Source organism: Heliconius melpomene, chromosome 9 (assembly GCF_056956725.1).
Source record: "Heliconius melpomene rosina isolate 202511_hmr_F chromosome 9, ASM5695672v1, whole genome shotgun sequence".
NCBI lineage: Eukaryota > Metazoa > Arthropoda > Insecta > Lepidoptera > Nymphalidae > Heliconius > Heliconius melpomene.
Genome location: NC_140397.1, coordinates 6,002,358 through 6,020,124, shown reverse-complemented (window position 1 = coordinate 6,020,124; position 17,767 = coordinate 6,002,358). Strand labels below are relative to the sequence as shown.

General features: G+C 34.4%; 1 protein-coding gene across 8 annotated transcripts in view; it reads right to left on the bottom strand.

Moving 5' to 3' along the window:
- Window positions 1-17,767, bottom strand: part of osa (trithorax group protein osa) — an 86,315-nt gene that overhangs the window by 52,390 nt on the left and 16,158 nt on the right. For all 8 annotated transcript variants that reach the window (XM_085189812.1, XM_085189816.1, XM_085189818.1 and 5 more), the window contains exon 3: window positions 5,338-5,487. In XM_085189812.1, the coding sequence (XP_085045938.1) occupies window positions 5,338-5,487 (150 nt within the window). The remainder of the gene's footprint in view (window positions 1-5,337; window positions 5,488-17,767) is intronic.

Sequence of the window (17,767 nt, the reverse complement as noted above, 5' to 3'; positions counted from 1 at the left end):
TCTAATTTCATTTTATTATTTAAATTATTATGAATGAGAACATTAGTACTATTAAGCTTAAGACACTTCACTATTACGTTAAGACACTTCACTTGTCACTTTACCGAATTCTGGAGACATTGCTGGTTGAATGACGAAACTCAAGGCCGAGCTTTTGCCTAGACACCAGAGCATTCATTTATTCATTCTCACGAGTGGGAATCGAATGCGCAACCAACGCCACGTTTATAGTCACACACTTGTGCTTCTAGCCTCAACATTAAATAATTATAAATTAACTTAATTTGCATATTACATCAACTATTACTAACTGTACACATAAAATAAAAAAGGTAGATGAATAAGTCACGTACTAAATAACTTACAAATTCGTTATAGAGACGGCAAACGCAACGAGCGTTTTATACATCACATATGTAATATGTATATTTATAAAAAAAGAGATTTTTGACAAAAACAAACCAACTATGATGAAATAATTTATTAGACGATTATTTACTCTATACTAGAAATGTTACTTAGAAATATTTATCTACAAATAAATAGGGCATATATGAAATTGAAATAAAAACATTACGTCAGCACGAAAAAAAAAAACAAAAAACACAGTTATAAATAGTATGAAAACAATACAACACGTTCGTGATGGACCGGACCATACGCAATTGTTGCTTGCAAAATCGAAACGACATTCAGGTTTCATGTGTTGCTTAGTACATAGTTTGTGATGCCGAGGGAGATCAGCCAGATGGATTTCGATTTGTAATTTTGGTTGCTCTTTTGACTACATTAAGCTTAAAGTAATACTAATTCTGAATCTGTTTAGGCATTGTTTGGTTAGTTTCATTCAACTAAAATATTTGGCAATGTGCGTTTTTAATTTTTTTTTTTATCAGCTTCAAGTTTAATCCCGCATTTAGCAGGGTAAGCAGAGAGCTAGTTTTAAAGAAACTCTGGTTCCCACAACTATTTCTCAACACATATTATAATTATATGGGGAAAAGACATGTTTTACATATTTTCTGAATAATTTTCTAGTTTTTTAACAATAACAATCAATCAATAAAGCCAGTCGTGTTTCAGGGGCCCACGTGACTGTAAACCTGAGAGATTGCGGCTTCGGTTTCCACACAAGGTACTCAAATGAAATATTTAATATTTTCAAATAATATAAGATTCTTTATTGCACTAGATAACACACATAATAAAACATACATAACGAGAAGACATACACAACGGTGGACTTATCTCTAGAAGAGATCTCTTCCAGTCAACCCGTGGAAGTGGATAAGTGCAAAGTAGCGGGAAAGACAAGATAGTGCAGGGAAATTGAGAAAGACAAAAACAAAATAAATAATAAAATAAAACTAATAATAATAATAAATATAAAAAAATAAATAATTAGGCATGACATACACATAAATAAACATAAATATAGTTATACAAAATAAATAATATATTATAACATCTAAATATAAATACATATATATAATATTAATATTTAATCAACACTAACACCGTTACACTATTATAAAGCACCTACGCCTGTATAATATACTTCCTATGACTTTAAAAGTGCCTTTTAAAAGGCCGACGTATTCACAAGATCACCGGATCATTAATCGCGCGTCTCAAAATTAATTTGCATATCCGTTCGTTGGGCTCGAATATCAAACTGAGTGGGAAAATCTACATACATTCAACGGACGTCGTTAGTGTTTAAAGATTTATATTATTAACATCTATATGTACAGTTAAATAATACGTAGAGACAATTAATTTTATTATGAAAAGTATCTTATTATATTATACTAGCGGCCCGCTCGCGGTTACACCCGCGTGAACTATGTTATTATTAATTTCTGTCTCCATGACTATGTCCTAGTGACGTCTATGCAAAATTTGAGACTCCTAGCATTTGTAGAAACGAAGTTTCATACAAACTTTTGACCCTAAGACAACCCCTTAGAAATCGAATATTGCAAATTCCCGTCTTAGCGAGCACCTACGTCCTATAAGTAACTTCTATGTTAAATTTGAGATTCTTAGTACTCGTAGTTTCTGAGATTTCGTGATGAGTGAGTGACCTTTCGATTTTATATATATAGATGAAAAGATTTTAATTAAATATTATAACATTTTTTAATTAGGTAATATAAAAAATTATGAATATGAAGACTAACGATTGAGAGTCGTGGTGCAGTGGCACAAGCGTTTGATTGTAAAGGCGATGATCGTCAATTCAATCTTACACGGGGGAATTAATCATTATTCGTTAATATTTTCATTTCCTCGTATTGGTAACAAGGCAAAGGGCAGGGTTGAGTCCCGACACTCAACACGCATTGTCTCATCCGACGGAAAGTGGTGAACGGAGTGTCCTAACACTAAGTTCCGTCTGCCTACCCTGCTGTAGGCGGGATACAACAAGAAGTTCCATCACTGAAGAGTCACATCTCCACAAAATATTATCAGTTTCTATACTAAAGTTGACATACATATTTATCCCTCTAGTCTATAACCGACTGCACGCTCACCCTACGTCACACAACAAACAATACTCAATGCAAGGTGAAACGTTATCATATTACATAACGCATTCAAATTCAAGTTACGTTATTCCACTTAACCGATTTAAATAACTTAACTGTGAATATTGTAGTTTTTTATTTGCTGTTTTTTTATAAGCAAACTTACTTACATTATTGCTTAAATGTAACGTTTAACAAACAAAACATAGACGTGGCAGGGTAGGCAGAGGGAACCTGGGAAACTAGTGTTAAGACACTATGTTCCCATGAAGACACTTTCTAGATAATAATTCCTATATAAAATTAAATAAGCCATATAGGTTTGTTGCATAAAAAACCCAATGCAATAAAAAATGTAGTGTTTAAATTACACTTAAAAAAACCAGAAAATTTGTTACAAGAACTAAAAAAAAGCATCAAAGACTTACAAAACAACGCGAAAAAGAACTCAAGTCCGGACAAAAGATAGAAAAAAAAAGACAAATAAAAGAGCCGACGCAAAGTTCACGAAAGTAAAAGTTATCCATTAGGACGCGGGCACCACCACCACCATCAGCACAGACTACCTACAGGGTTTATTGAAATAGTTATTGTTAGGGGGGGGGGTTAAAATAGTAATTTTTAAAAATTGCCCACATTTGGCAGCAGTTTAATGTCGGCGATAACAGTAAAGTCCATGGCCGATGGTCTACGCTGAAGCTTCGTGGATGTATCCTATCGTAAAGGGGTGCAATTTCGTTAACGTTTCATATTACCATACAAAATACCAGAGAGGTTGTGTTACTTTATTTATTTACTTTTTTATATTGTTCGGATATGATAATGTCTATCAATACAATTGTGTATTTCTATGTTTGCAAAAATAGAAATCCAACAGACTTCTTCCTTTTTTAAACCTTTTTTACATAGTCTATGGCAGGGTAGGCTGAAGGAACCTGGGACCCTAATGCTAAGACACTGCGTTAAGACACTTCCGTTCCCCACTTTCCGCCTAATTCTGAAGGCATTGTGTGAGTGGCGCAACGCACCGCCGCGCTTTCCTTCGTTGCCAGAAAAAGGACATAATCCCAGTAGGAATCAAACCCACAACCTATCGCGTTAACAGTCGCACGCTTCTACCCCTGCGCCACGACTGGCATAAACAAATTAAAAAAAGATATCTATTGATGCCAAAACGAATCCTAAACTCTAAAACTCTAACCAACTCAAAATATGCGAGTAAAGCCTTTTTATAAAATAAAATACGATTATTCTCGGTCCCAAATACTAGGAAAATAGCAATATTATTGGCTTTACTGAACATAAGCGGTCGTTCACTCAGCTTTAGAGAGACTCGCCTTGGAAGCGATGTGCCTTGTCAGTGAGAAACTGCCAGACTTAAGAGCGCTTCTCAAATATTTTGTCACAAATGAAATTCTTATTATGTTTTGCAAAAAAAAATAAACAACGGTAAAATAACTTAATATATTTATATTATTATATAAACAGGTTAAGTTTTCGTAACTGTTTTGACATTCATATTAATAATTTATTTAAGTAGGTTTGAACTTTACCTGAAGTGTTCATTTATCGTGGTAAGGCGAAATATATCGGCTATCGCGTGCGATACAGAGATAAACGCTGTTTTATCAACACTTGTGACGATATATGTAATATTAAAAGAATTTTAACTTTCGACGGTATAGCTATTTGGTTTCTTAAGAGAGTGTAGGTAAAACAGCATGTTATAAATTTTATATCCTTATATAAAAATCAAAGAAGGCAAGTAGTATCGTACGATCAAAATATGTAAATTACTTAGGTATAGCAAAATTTGTACATATTGCCCAATTTTTTATTACGTTTAGGTTACCATAATATCAACGCAAATTTAATAAATAATAAAACACGCTATTCTTTTTTTAAGTAAAAGTGTCCACTGAAAAAAACATAAATGTCTACCTACTATATATAAACATTATTTTCGCTTTTAAGCTTCTTTATCAGAGGTAGTAACATGACAAACTTTTTTTAAACAATATTTTTTTAACTTAATAGCAGTATTAAGGCACTCCTCTCAACACTTTGCGCCGAATTCTGGTGGCATTGCGTGTTGAGTAGCAGAACTCAATCTCAATCCTCGATACCAAAGGGAAGAAATGAAAATATTAAATATTCCATTTGTTCCAGTGGTAATCGAACCCACAACCTGTCGAGTTTACAATCAACACGCTTGTGCCCATAGAATACTGACTGACCTCAAATAGTTATTATTTTAAATAGTTCCATATAATTATTGTATTTAATATTAAAATTAATACAATATAATTTTATAAGAAATTAATAATGTTTAGAACTCATATAGTCCGTACCTATACATAGAGTATGATATATTCACAGGACAAGCTGACGCCGCTTCTCTATGTCAATGTAAATTCGGTGTAGCTATAACTACATTAGAGAGAGTGAGAGAGTACACGGTTAGCACTTTAGGCAATTTTGTGAACTGACTAGTTAGCTATGTCCCTTTTAAAGCAATATATGTTTTTATTACTAAAAGTGTGAGATTTTTTTTATAATTCAACTAGCTAGCTCTCCAGCTGCTGCTTTGTCTTTCGTTATTTTGTGTTAAGTTTCATTTAAATCCGTTTAGTAGTTTTGGCGTGAAAGTGGAACAAATAAACATCCTCCTAAACTTTCCCATTTATGTTATTAATAATGAATGAATGAGTTAATTAATATAATATGGAATATTTGTAGAACCAAAAACGATTGTTTAGTATGCAGAATTAAGAAATACTAGCTAAATACATATGTGTTTGTTTACCTGGTGTGGAGGTTGCGAGCCAGGTGGCAAGTGTGGCGGATGTTGCGAATCCTGCGTCGGAGACAGACCTCCTGCACTCTGCGCCGTGCCCGGACTGGGAGCGCCTGGAGGGTGCGTGGGCGGCTGCGGTGAACTACCACGCTCGTAGCCCTGTTTAATTAAATATGTTTTGTAAATACAACTAATAATATTATATTTATAAAGTATCTTTATAAAGTATCTTAGTAGAGTTATCAAATAAATTTATTTAGGTTCACGCTGTATCCCGCACATTACAGAGTAGGCAGAGGGAACTCGGAAACCTGTGTTAAAACATTTTCGTTTTCCACTTTACGCCAAATTCGCGATGCCAGCAATGGTGGCGCTTTACCTCATTACCAGAAAGAAGAAATGAAAATATAATAAATATTTCATTTCCTCGAGTGGGAATTGAACCCGCAACCTGTCGCGTTAACAGTCTCATGCTTATACTCCTAATCCATGATATTAAGGCCATATCGTAAAGTAAGTCTTAAACAACACATTTTATAGTAACAGAGATAATACATCTAAAATGCACTTATATAAATTTCATTATGAAGTAATTATGAGAGTAGTGATTACTCATATATATTATTTTAAGTATATATTTATAACTAAAATGTTATATACTATAAAATTTTACAATAATACATTGATATAAAAAATCACCCAATAAAAACAACATAAAAAAATAAAAACTAGTGTTTTTATTTTTTTATGTTGTTTTTATTTTATTTTTACTATTAATATTTTTACTTTATAGTACATATATAAGGGACCAAACACTACATTACTTAGATTACGTTATTTTTAGCGTAACTACGCTAGTATCAGTCAGTCAGCATTCAGTTATAGTAAACAGCGTCTATTAATAAGCAAACTTGAACTTATATGTGGCACACGGCTAGCAGACAAGACACAAGTTGATATGTGCTGCAAGAATGTATTGGATCACTTCCAACCGACTGGTTTCATCTTTATGGAGTAAACAGCTAGCATTTTGTCTTATTTCTTATGTCGATACCGAAATATTGTCTTGTTTTGACCATATAAGTAGGTATAAAGGATAGAATACTCTATCCTTAGAGCTACCTTACTTGAAATATCTTCAATTTCACATAACGCTAAAAATTTACTATAAAAAGCCTCTTTAAGACCATATGATGGTTTTCCATAAATTGTAAAAATTTTTAGTTAGCGTCACTTTTATTCAACGATTGTGGTATATATGTATGTAATAATGAGACTGGTTGTGGGTTCGATCTCCACTCGAGGATATGAAATATTTATTTTAAATTTATATTCCCATTTGTTCGCTCTGGTGTTGAGGCCAAGAGCGACATTGAATTCCACCACTCAGCACGGAATGTCTCCAGAATTTGGCGAAAAGTGGGGAATGGATTCTATTAACACTAGATTCCCTCTGTCTACCCTGCTGTGTGCGGGATACAGAGTGAAGCTGACTTGATTTTAGGTATATAATAATTTTCTTTACTACCTTAAACTGCAAAAAATATACGCATCGATATACTACATACAAATTCAGCTTTAACATATTAAACCAATATTATAACGTTGATGTTAAGCTGCATGGTGATTAGAGACAAATCGAGCCAGTCGAAACTCATTAGTCAACTTAATAGAGATGATATATTAATGCTGGGGCAACAGTGTCTGATTGAACGCGATAGCTGCTAGTTCAAATCACTTAATTGGGGCAATATTCGTCTATGGTTGGTAGTGTATAATAAGTTTATCTACGACTAGCGGACGCGCGCAGCTTCGCTTCCTTATTTGAGGGGGAATTCTAATAAACCATCAAACATGTGTTCAATGAAATATTTTTAAGAGTATAAATTTAAAATTTTATAAAAATCGGTGGCCATTTAAAGATTTTTCTATACAAACTTTCAACCCCTTATTTGCACCCTTAGGGTTAAAATTTTACAAAATCCCTTCTTAGTGGATGTCCAGATTACGAAAGTAAACATCTGTCCAAATTTCACGTTTGTACCATTAGCGATTACGGCTGTGCGTGCGTCTTACCTCAGTCAGTGAGGACAAGTCCTTTTATATATAGATAGATATGGAGTGACGAAGACCGTAGTTTTTGTCATTTAACACGCAGTACTGGCAAATTGGGCAAAAAATGGTCCATTGTCCTCTACTGCCATGTCATATCATTAATAAAAAGATATTGTTGTTTTTATACATCTTCAATACAAAATTCAAATTCATAATATTCCCTCTGTCTATCCTGCAATATGCGGGATACAGCGTGAAGCAAAAATAAAAAAAAAAAAAACAAAATTAACAGATAATAATTCCGTTAGCTTCCATCTACCAACAACACACCAGAAACAATAGAGCACGTGGTGGCGAGGCCTTGACCGTGCGCCCATTATGCAGTTTACTTTGCGAATAAGTGCATCACATCTATGCATCTAGCCACGTGATATAAATAGCTGAGCCCGCTGGCTCCATTGACTGAGAAACGATTGTACCGCCTATTGTTTTGCACTGGATATTTCCTTCATGTGAAAGCGTTACGATCGTAATAAACTTCCAATGACTTGTTATCGAGAAATAGTGATTGTGAATGAATTTTCACGCTGTATCCCGCACATACGAAGGTAGGCAGAGAAAATCGGTGAATAGTTTCCCAGTTATCCCGTGCCTAACCTGTTATGTAGTGTCTTAATAATAGGATATTGAGACACTCCGTTCCTGCGCCACACAACATACACAATTTAAGAAGCTTTCTCAATGTTTTTAACGTTCCCATACAACAAAGAAAAGATAGATAAATTATCAACAGTGTATACCATACATGCAATCGTGTGTTGCAAAGGTTAATTCGTGATGATGCTCAACGCCACGTCTGGATTGCCTGCCTACACGTGCTCACCAAGAGAAGGGGCCTCCCCCATATACCACATGTAAGTATATGCAGATAGTGTAGTGCGTTTAATTACATAGCCAAATCAAAGCGAATCTTCTATTGATTGTCACGTATCACGCTGTATCCCGCATACAGTAAAGAAACCTAGTGTTAAGACACTCCTGTCTCCATTTCCACCGATTTCTGGGAGCTACGCTTTACCCCGAATCCAGAGCGAAGAAATAAACATATAAATTGAAATAATTATTTCATTTCTTCGCCAAGATCGAAACCACAGCAAGCCGCGCTTACAGTCAAACACTTGCGCCTCTGCACCACCACTGACTTCAATCTACCATTCACCATTTGTATGACTAATCAACCATTCACAATTTACACAAATATGATTGAACCCCGTTCATTCATTACCGGCGAGACGTCCTCGACACAGTTCTCGCGTACTTATTGCATTAATCGTCGGATGCTTTCACTCGACGACCGCTTTCCGCGTCACGTTTCTAGGATGTAAACACTAGAACCCCTACCACCGGCTACTCCACTTCACTTTGATATGAAACCGGTATTGTATCGGCTATTGTGAACTTCAATGGTACGTTTCAACGAGTTACAATAGTTACGTATTAGAAGTACTGGCACTCGACGTTTTCGAACCAGGCAAATACCAGATACCATATCGGAAGTATCTACGTCAATTATATGAAATAATAAGAGTGGTCAAGTGCAAGTCATGCTCGCCCACCGAGGATTCCGTACCAATTTCAGTATTGTAGGTCAACGAAGTACAACTTATGAAAGTTGACAAAATTATGTTTGTGGACATTAACACTTAATTTGTATAAAATTAACTACAAATTAAGTTTGTAATAATTTAATTTCTATGAAATACCTATAAATTTTCAGTCTCAGATATATTTTTTTATTTATATTATAAGTTCTCATTTCGTGCCAAATTTCATAACTGTACGACGACAGGAAGTATCCTGGTAGCTTTGCATACAAAATGCACCAAAACTATTCATAATTGACCTTAAAGTTTCATTGTGTTGACTAAGAAACTTGATTTTTTCTGTGTTTAAAGAGACCTCCACGTTATCTCTAGTAAATGTCTTCTTCAATCTCTAGGTAAAATCCGGATAGACAGACGACAAAGTGATCCTATAATGGTTCTACCTTCTGAAATAAGGAATCCTAATAATTTTATAACAATCTAAACCCCCAAAAGTACATCAATATGAATTAACAACCAAGTCATCTGAACATCATTCATCATCACCATTAATTGAACGGCCACGTCAAACTCAAGATTAACTAAAACGTAGACGAATTAAGACGCCAGAATAGATAACGTCACCCCGATATTTACAAGTCAAAGTCAAAGTCAAGGACGAGACGAGTCATTTACTTTTTGTTATTTCCCTTATTCGACTACGATAATTGATTATGAAACATTACGAGTTCGCGACCTTTTGTTACGTCAACTCCATTATAATATTGTTGAATCACATATCTGTACTGCGATAGCGAGGCTAATAAATACTCAACAAAGATTATGATAACACTATGTAAATAAACTGTAAACATAAATTATATCGCTAATTTTAAATAATTCGTTATATTTAATTAGATATATTTAGTTCAACAGTGATCTTCTTTATATATATATAGTATCTTTTTCATTAGGTTGCTCAATAATAATATATTAAACTGGTACATAATTACAAATTCAAAACATTCAAATAAACTTTTGTAAGCACTTTTGAATCCTCCAGTGAATATGAAGCTCGAAAAGCGACTCGAAAGACAGTTCTGCTGAGAACAGCCGGCAAGAATTTCAACCATTGCTCTTTTCAATATCAATATTACAATTTAATAATTACTACATAGTTTGGCACCTGCTGATGCGCTTGCATGAGAATAAAGTGATGTTAAATTTAAATTAAATCAGCTTCACACTGTATTCCGTATACAACAGGGTAAGGAACCTAGTGGTAAGACACTCCGTTCCCCACACTCCGCCCAATTTTTCGAGGCATTGCTGAGTGGCGGAACTCAACGTCGAGCTTTTGCCTTGGTGCGAAATGAAAATATTAAGAGAGTGAATCGAACCCACAACCGTCGCGTTACAGTCACACCCTCGTGCCAATATGCTAGAACGGCATCAGATTGCTGTTAATACCATACAATTTTACGCAATAAACATTTCCGAAAAGTATAAATAGGCTCTACAAGATATCGAAATACGATTCGGAGCAACGTTCTAATCAGCTTAGAGAGAGTACCGAACATTATACACTGAGCGAGTACCGCCCGAGGGGCTATCACTGCGTAATTAGACACTACGCCATCGACAGTAAAACTCAAACCTATTAATTACTTATCGAATACACGAGCCGCCTTGCCTTTAAGACAATCGACGCAGAGATATAAAATCCAAGTACCATTACAGGTACCGAGGACAATGTTTACAGTGTTGTAGAGATGTAAACGGCAGTAGAATGGCAATAAAAGATTGTATCGCATCGTAATCTGAAGATTGAACCTTTACGAGTATTATTTAACAATCGTGTCACTGGAATAGCTTTGAAGGAGCGCGGGTGGGGGAGACAGCCGAGGGTGGGGGGGTGGCAGGCACAACCAAAACAAAATACAAAGAATACCAAGAACTTTCACTGAATAATAATTCGGGGGTAAAAGTTTGTCGCTACTAGGTAGCAGGAAATCGGGACTAACGCTTGCCTGTGGAGTTTGGCTGTGTTTCAGTGGAACCATCCGCGCCGGTCGCCAACCAATCCATCAAAGGAGGGTGACTGGATGGGGGGTGGGTGTCCTCCCCCGTACCCACATAAATATTGCGGGTAGGTGAGTACAAACCCTTTGACCGAGTTCTGTTTACTTTCATTTTCACTCAGCTGACGAGGCCGCCTCCCTGCCTATTCAACTTCACTATTATTATGATAATTAGAAGGTTATTAACTCTAACCAACTAATACTAAAGTATAAACTTGAACTACGACATTTATACTTGTTTTCAACTATCACTAAATATAAACTAATTTGAGAATATGTTGATATCATACATTTAGGATATTGATGATACAATTAAGATTCATGTATAATTACAAGGGCAACCGCTGGGAAGTTTGGTAATGTGTTGTAACTTTAGCCAAGTGTTTCAGAAGTGAGATCAGGTCATATATATTGCAGAGAGAGAGAGGGTCTCGTGGCACTCAAGGCTGCACCGGGTTCGGACGCGGCAGACAGGGCGCAGACGTGCATTATTAGGTGGGTGCCGGAACGCCCGCGGGAGCGGTGGGCGGCTGTGGGGTGCGCGTATCGTACGTCATCACCTGAGGCGCGCCCTTGAAACCGTCGTCGCATTCATTGCACTCGGATGCGGCCCGGATCCTCAGCCCGCGACACTCGCTCTCAACATCCTGTACCAGCGTAACTACCTAACCCCCATCTTGAGACGGAATCGAGACCAGCGAGTACATAAGTTTACTCTTCAAAACATTCAAACAATGTTTATACAAAATTTTATACATTTTCAAAGTTCATATTTTCATAAACTTGAAACTTATAAAATTTTAATCAATTGGCTGTCTTAATGAGTCAGTAATTAATCCTGCTCCTTTTTGATCTTGCTTCTTTTGTATAATTATGTATGCCAGTAAAATTTTACATTAGAATGACAAGAAAGTGTCTCTGTCGTATCCCACAGCCAGTGTGAAGTTTAAGCTTTCCTCTCCTCAAAGAATATATTTGCTTACAAAGACTTGCAAAGTCAGATATCTAACTATATTCAATGAGACCTTGGCCGATGTCAGTTGAGAGATATAATTTTGTTGTTACAATACATACATAATGACACGCCGCATACGCCGCGAAGTATCATTTAAGTATCTTTTCTGCACAGTCATTTGTTCGTTGGTCATGTATTCTTGTACGTATACAAAATAGAACTTTTAAAAGCAAAATATAGTTAAATACACCATTTACTTATTATTCACACAAAATTGAAGAGCAAGTTAGGTTTAGGTAAGTAAATTTAACATATTCTTATGAAATAATATATAACATCAATACAATATAAAAACGAGTTCTAAGACTTGATTTAAATATATCTCTAAATATCAGCAAGCAGGGATTCATATAAATAGAAATTAAATTCTTAGGAGTATTCAAATGATGTGTTGCATAGTGCATAAATGCTAATAAGCAAAAAAGTATATTAAGGATATTCGATATTGGTACCGCCACCGCATATAATTTTATAGCATTTATGTTCCTGATTTCTAGTTTCTAAATATTTTTATTACTTACTAGTGGACCCGGACGCGGCTACGCCTGCTTCAACTATAAGAATATTTATTAAATATATTCATGAAATTAATTCAATTCAAAAAAATTAATTAATTCAATTTTCATTAGAATTAGTAAGGAAATATAGGCCTAAATAATTAAAAAGAATAATAAGTAGATATATATTATTAGAAAAAAATATCTGAGTTATTGAAATGAACCAACAAAAGGATTAAAAGTAACTAAAGGATAGGTATTTCTTAATATTAGGAAAAGTACCTAAAGTATTCCGTGCGTGCGTACATAGATATCGACTCTACGAAATAATTAAACATTTCTCTCTATTAAATAGGATAATTTTAGCGGGCTATATCAAATAAAATAAGAAGGGAACCAAAGTGTAGTTTAAATTAATTATAAACAGCAAATAATTACATAAAAATTAACAATAGTTCGAAAATGTATGAAAATTTTTAAAACTGTCAACGTCATCTGCCCGTTCGCGTCGGTCATACTCTGTCGCCCGTAGGCTAGGTCATTTGGAATCAGTGACATCTCCTCAATTATTTATTAGAATGTTATACAGTAAACTATAATTTCAATCTAGATAAAATGCTAAAAGTGACTATTATATTTATTTTCATAAGGATCAATATCAAAATGTCGCGGTAACGGTTGCGTAGCGACGCGACGGTTGTTATTAACATGGCAGAATAAATTGCATGTCAAATTAGAAAGTACTTTAAAATATATTAGTTTATATGTATAATGTAATGTTATATAGCCTATAGCACTTCTGAAGAATGCAGCTTTCATACAAAACAAAAACAATGTAAATCGGACCAGTAGATCCAGAGATCTTAGCGTTCAAACAAACAAACAAACAAACAAACAAACAAACAAACAAACAAACTCTTCCGCTTTATTATATTAGTATAGATTTATTTGGACGTGGTGGTCGACGACATAAGTTAGATAGTTTTTATAATATGTTTACGACCAAAACGTCTTATATGCTACATACCTACGAAGCAAATAAAAATATTCAAAACGAATTTATAACAAATACATAAAAATAAGTTGCTAAAAAAATATTTACTGAAATCTTACTTTCAAAACATGAAGCTTAGGTACGGCAAGCAGTAACATACTTTAATGTAAATTATGCTGCCTGCCTGCCTGCTGTGTGCGGGATTCAGCTTCACGCTGTATCCCGCACACAGCAGGGTAGGCAGAGGGAACCCAGGTTACTTAAATGTAATTATAAAAACATCATAACACAGTGTTCTATTTGTCCATACGTATTCACAACTTGAACACACGTAAAAGAAGCTTCGTGAAGATTCGAAGAATTGTTCTTGCATATCTTTCTAAATCTAAACCTCCATAGAGCAACTATCCATTTCCTTTTCGAATAATCTAAAGCCTAATTTCTCGTTTATTTACCCAGTTAACTTCACAATCACAAGTGATATGATTTCAAAGCTGAACCGAATACGAGTGTGGGATGCCCGTAAACTCTGAGAGATAGATAGACAGCCTCTACTGTAGACGGGCGCTGGTCACCCTACGCCTGCATTGTCTATAAATCATTCAGGTACGAGGTGTACCATTTTACAATCATTTCATAGAGATACCAAAATATTTACATTTCTTCGTTCTGGTGTCGAGGCAAAGAGCGGCGTTAATTTCCGCCACTCAACACACAATGCCTCCAGAAAGATACAGCGTGACGCTGACTTGATTTTAATCATATTTTATACGAACTTCGAAATAATCAAGACAAATGTCACGTCGCGTAACTACCATGTATGTATGTTGAGTATGATACTTTAATTAAGATATCAAATGATAAATCTAACAGGATTTATTATTTAATAACCGGTTACAATATAACTTTATCCAAACCATTACAATGTCACACACTAATTGTTTAGTAGTGAGCTGTGAGCAATGAGGACATGTGGACGACCTACAAGAAACGCTCTGGCGTAAATCTAGTACCAAATTTTAAATGAAAATTTTAAAAAAATATTATATTTTATTGTACAGTTAGTATATTAAATTATTGGTAATAAATACATGCAGTATTGTCAACACGCTGAAAGATTGTAATGACAGATATAACTAAAAGTTAAAAGATAGACGTGACAAAAATACCAACACATGCTTATTGCATTTTTTTTATTAACAAATATTGTCATATCAATATCCTGGCTGTGAAAAACTAGTGATTCAATCGAAAAAAATATTTTCTTTCAATATTGAAAACAATATAAAAGCTATACAAATTCCTAAATTGTCATAATAACTAACAATCTTGGCGCCCCAAGAAAATTTAATTTGGGCTATATAGAAGAGAAGAGAGAAGTTATTACAAGAATGCTATTGTAGCCCAGTTGGTCTATATACGTTAAGTCAGACTCATTTTACTCTTTTGCAAGTACTTTTTAAAGAAAGAGCGAAGTCTTACTAACTTTTCCATAACTTCACATTGCCGAATGCGAGACATGCATAAAAATAAATAGCGCAGCACTCTTAACCTTAAAATTTTATATGTATAGAATGATTTATTATTATATTAAAACTGCTACGTCAATGTAAAGTTACTATGTCAAATTAAAGAAAATTAAAATATTAACCATAGCCTAGTAAAATTTTAATTTTTGTCAAAAAGTATATTATCTTTTAAAAAAACAAAACAAAATGTTAAATCGTCGAGCTTTAGGAAAAGCGGAAATACTTAATGTTTAAAATATTTATCTACTAACCGTTGTAAATAAAGTAGCAAATCTATCCTTATTAACAAGTACAAATTTGAGGAATAACTTTACAAATTTATAATTAAACCTCATAAAAATTTTTTAGACTTTTTTAAAAATATTATTAAAGATCACGAAGCTATAATATAAAAGGACAAAAGTTTAAGAGATTTTTTTTAGCTTTAAGTTGTATCCCGCACATATCATGGTAGGAAGACCTGGGAAACTAGCGATAACACATTTCTATTTCCCACTTTCTGCCCAATTCTGGAGGCATTGCGTGTTGAATGGTAGAACTCAACACCGCGTTTCGCGCTATTCCCTTGAGTGGGAACCGAGCCCACAATCATCGCGTTTACAATCACACGCGCCTGTGCCACCACAAGCTTTACAGATTTTATATAATACCTACTAAAAATATATCCCATATTATATTGTTGCAGAAATATTAGTGACATGAAACTTTGTCTACAACAAATTGGGTAACAGCGCGGGCACGTCGTAAATGTGAAACTTAAAAGCTTTTAATTTTTAAGTCGTCGTAGTGCCTGTCGCGTCCGTCCGTCCGTCCACCAATTTAGAGCGAAGCCGGTGCGGTATAAAATGGCGATGCCTGTACGTTTACATAATATTATACTATTTACGACTTTCAAGTCTAGGTTGCTTAAATTAAAGCCTAAAATAATAAGCAAGGCAAATATAAAAAAATATGTTAAGATTTTTTTTTACTTAACCTACTTTTTTTACGTTTTTGTGGGCTTATTGAGTAAAAGTTTAAAAAAATCTAATAAATCATTTTGTAAAGATCATTTGTAATGAAACTTTAACTATTCTTATATAATTAAATAACATCTCATTAATTGAAATAACTTCCAAAGTTCACAAGCACAGCTACACCATAACTAAAATTACTGTAACGTGGACCGACGAGGCGCGCGGCCAATGAAATTTTTCCACTTAGCAGTAAGTAATATCTCCATACAGTACCTATTATAAAAATTGTTAGTCTCGTACTGCGGAATGAGAAGGTCGATCGTATAGTATTAAGAGAGTAGTATTTTAAGCTATTTGCCCGCAGGGTACGGGTTCAAAGCCGACCTTGCGCTCTGTCAGTACATTTCTCAACACCGATTTCTAAGCGAGCTCCAACAGCCAACAGCCCTGCTTCAAAAACGTACCTCGGGCTTCGTTTCACAACGAGCTTACGTCAGCGAGCGCGCAGAGTGGCTTACGTCATTCTAGCGTGGCGTCGTTCAAAGGGAAATAGGCTTTATAGGTTTAGTGGTAAAGCTGGTGTTTCTGCAGCAATGGTGAGAGTATGATAGAGCATTTATGTTCACGTGAGTGGATGAGGCTGCGACGCGCCGCCGTGCCGCCAGCTCAACGATTCTGAGAAGCGTTCGAGGCTCTCTAGTTTCGGACTTGAATATGAATCTTGTAATACGAAGTCTGTGAGGAGAGTGTTTTAAGCTATCTTTATAACTTTTGTTATGTAGAATATAGTTATTGAGAAATAATAATAAAGTTAAGATATGTTTAATAGAAAATACCTAAACTATAGAATAATTGACATATTTGCGAGTATGATTTGGTCACTGAGAGTTCCGTAATAATTTCATAGTTGTAGGTCAATGGGAAGTATAATTTATAAAAGTTGATAACAATTTTAACAATTTGTGGGTGTTTTGTATACAATGAACGACAAATATAAGTTTGTAATGGGTTTTTATTCCGTCATATACAAACTTAAAATAGATTTTTTCTTCATTTGTACTGTAAATTCTTAGTTCTTAACCACATAACATAATTGTAAGTGGACGAGAACTACTCTGTGGGTTTTAATTACGCGGCAAATTTCATACAAAATGCCAATAAAAACTATTTTTTATGCTCCAAGGCACTGCAAATATTTTTAATATGAATTTTAGCTTCATATACATATATCGCAAACAAAAGGAACAGAAAAATAGTCTTAACAGGCAAAGTGATTCTATAAGGAGTATAAAGGTTTCGTTTCTATTTTGAGGAACGGAATCCTGAAAAGACAAGAATTCATATATAAATTTTAAGTTTTCTGTTTTTGTTCTCGGGATATTTGTAAATAGAAATATATACTAAAATGTAAATATATCTGTTTTCTTTATCTACTTTTTATCAATCACTAAATTTGATACTTTATGAACATAATTTTCAATGTTTTCGTTTGTTTAAAAAAAATCATTCGTTCATATTAAAAAAAAGTAATATTAAGATGTAAGGTAATAGTATTTTTATTAGTTAATGCTATAACTGGTATTATGGCATAATTTTAATTAGTCCACCTCATTATTTAACATTAACATGTTTTATATATTAAGTATGTTAATTTCATAACGAAGTTCGCACACCCCATGTTGAATTTTAAACCTATAATTTATCATCAAAATTGTAGCAAGTGCTATTC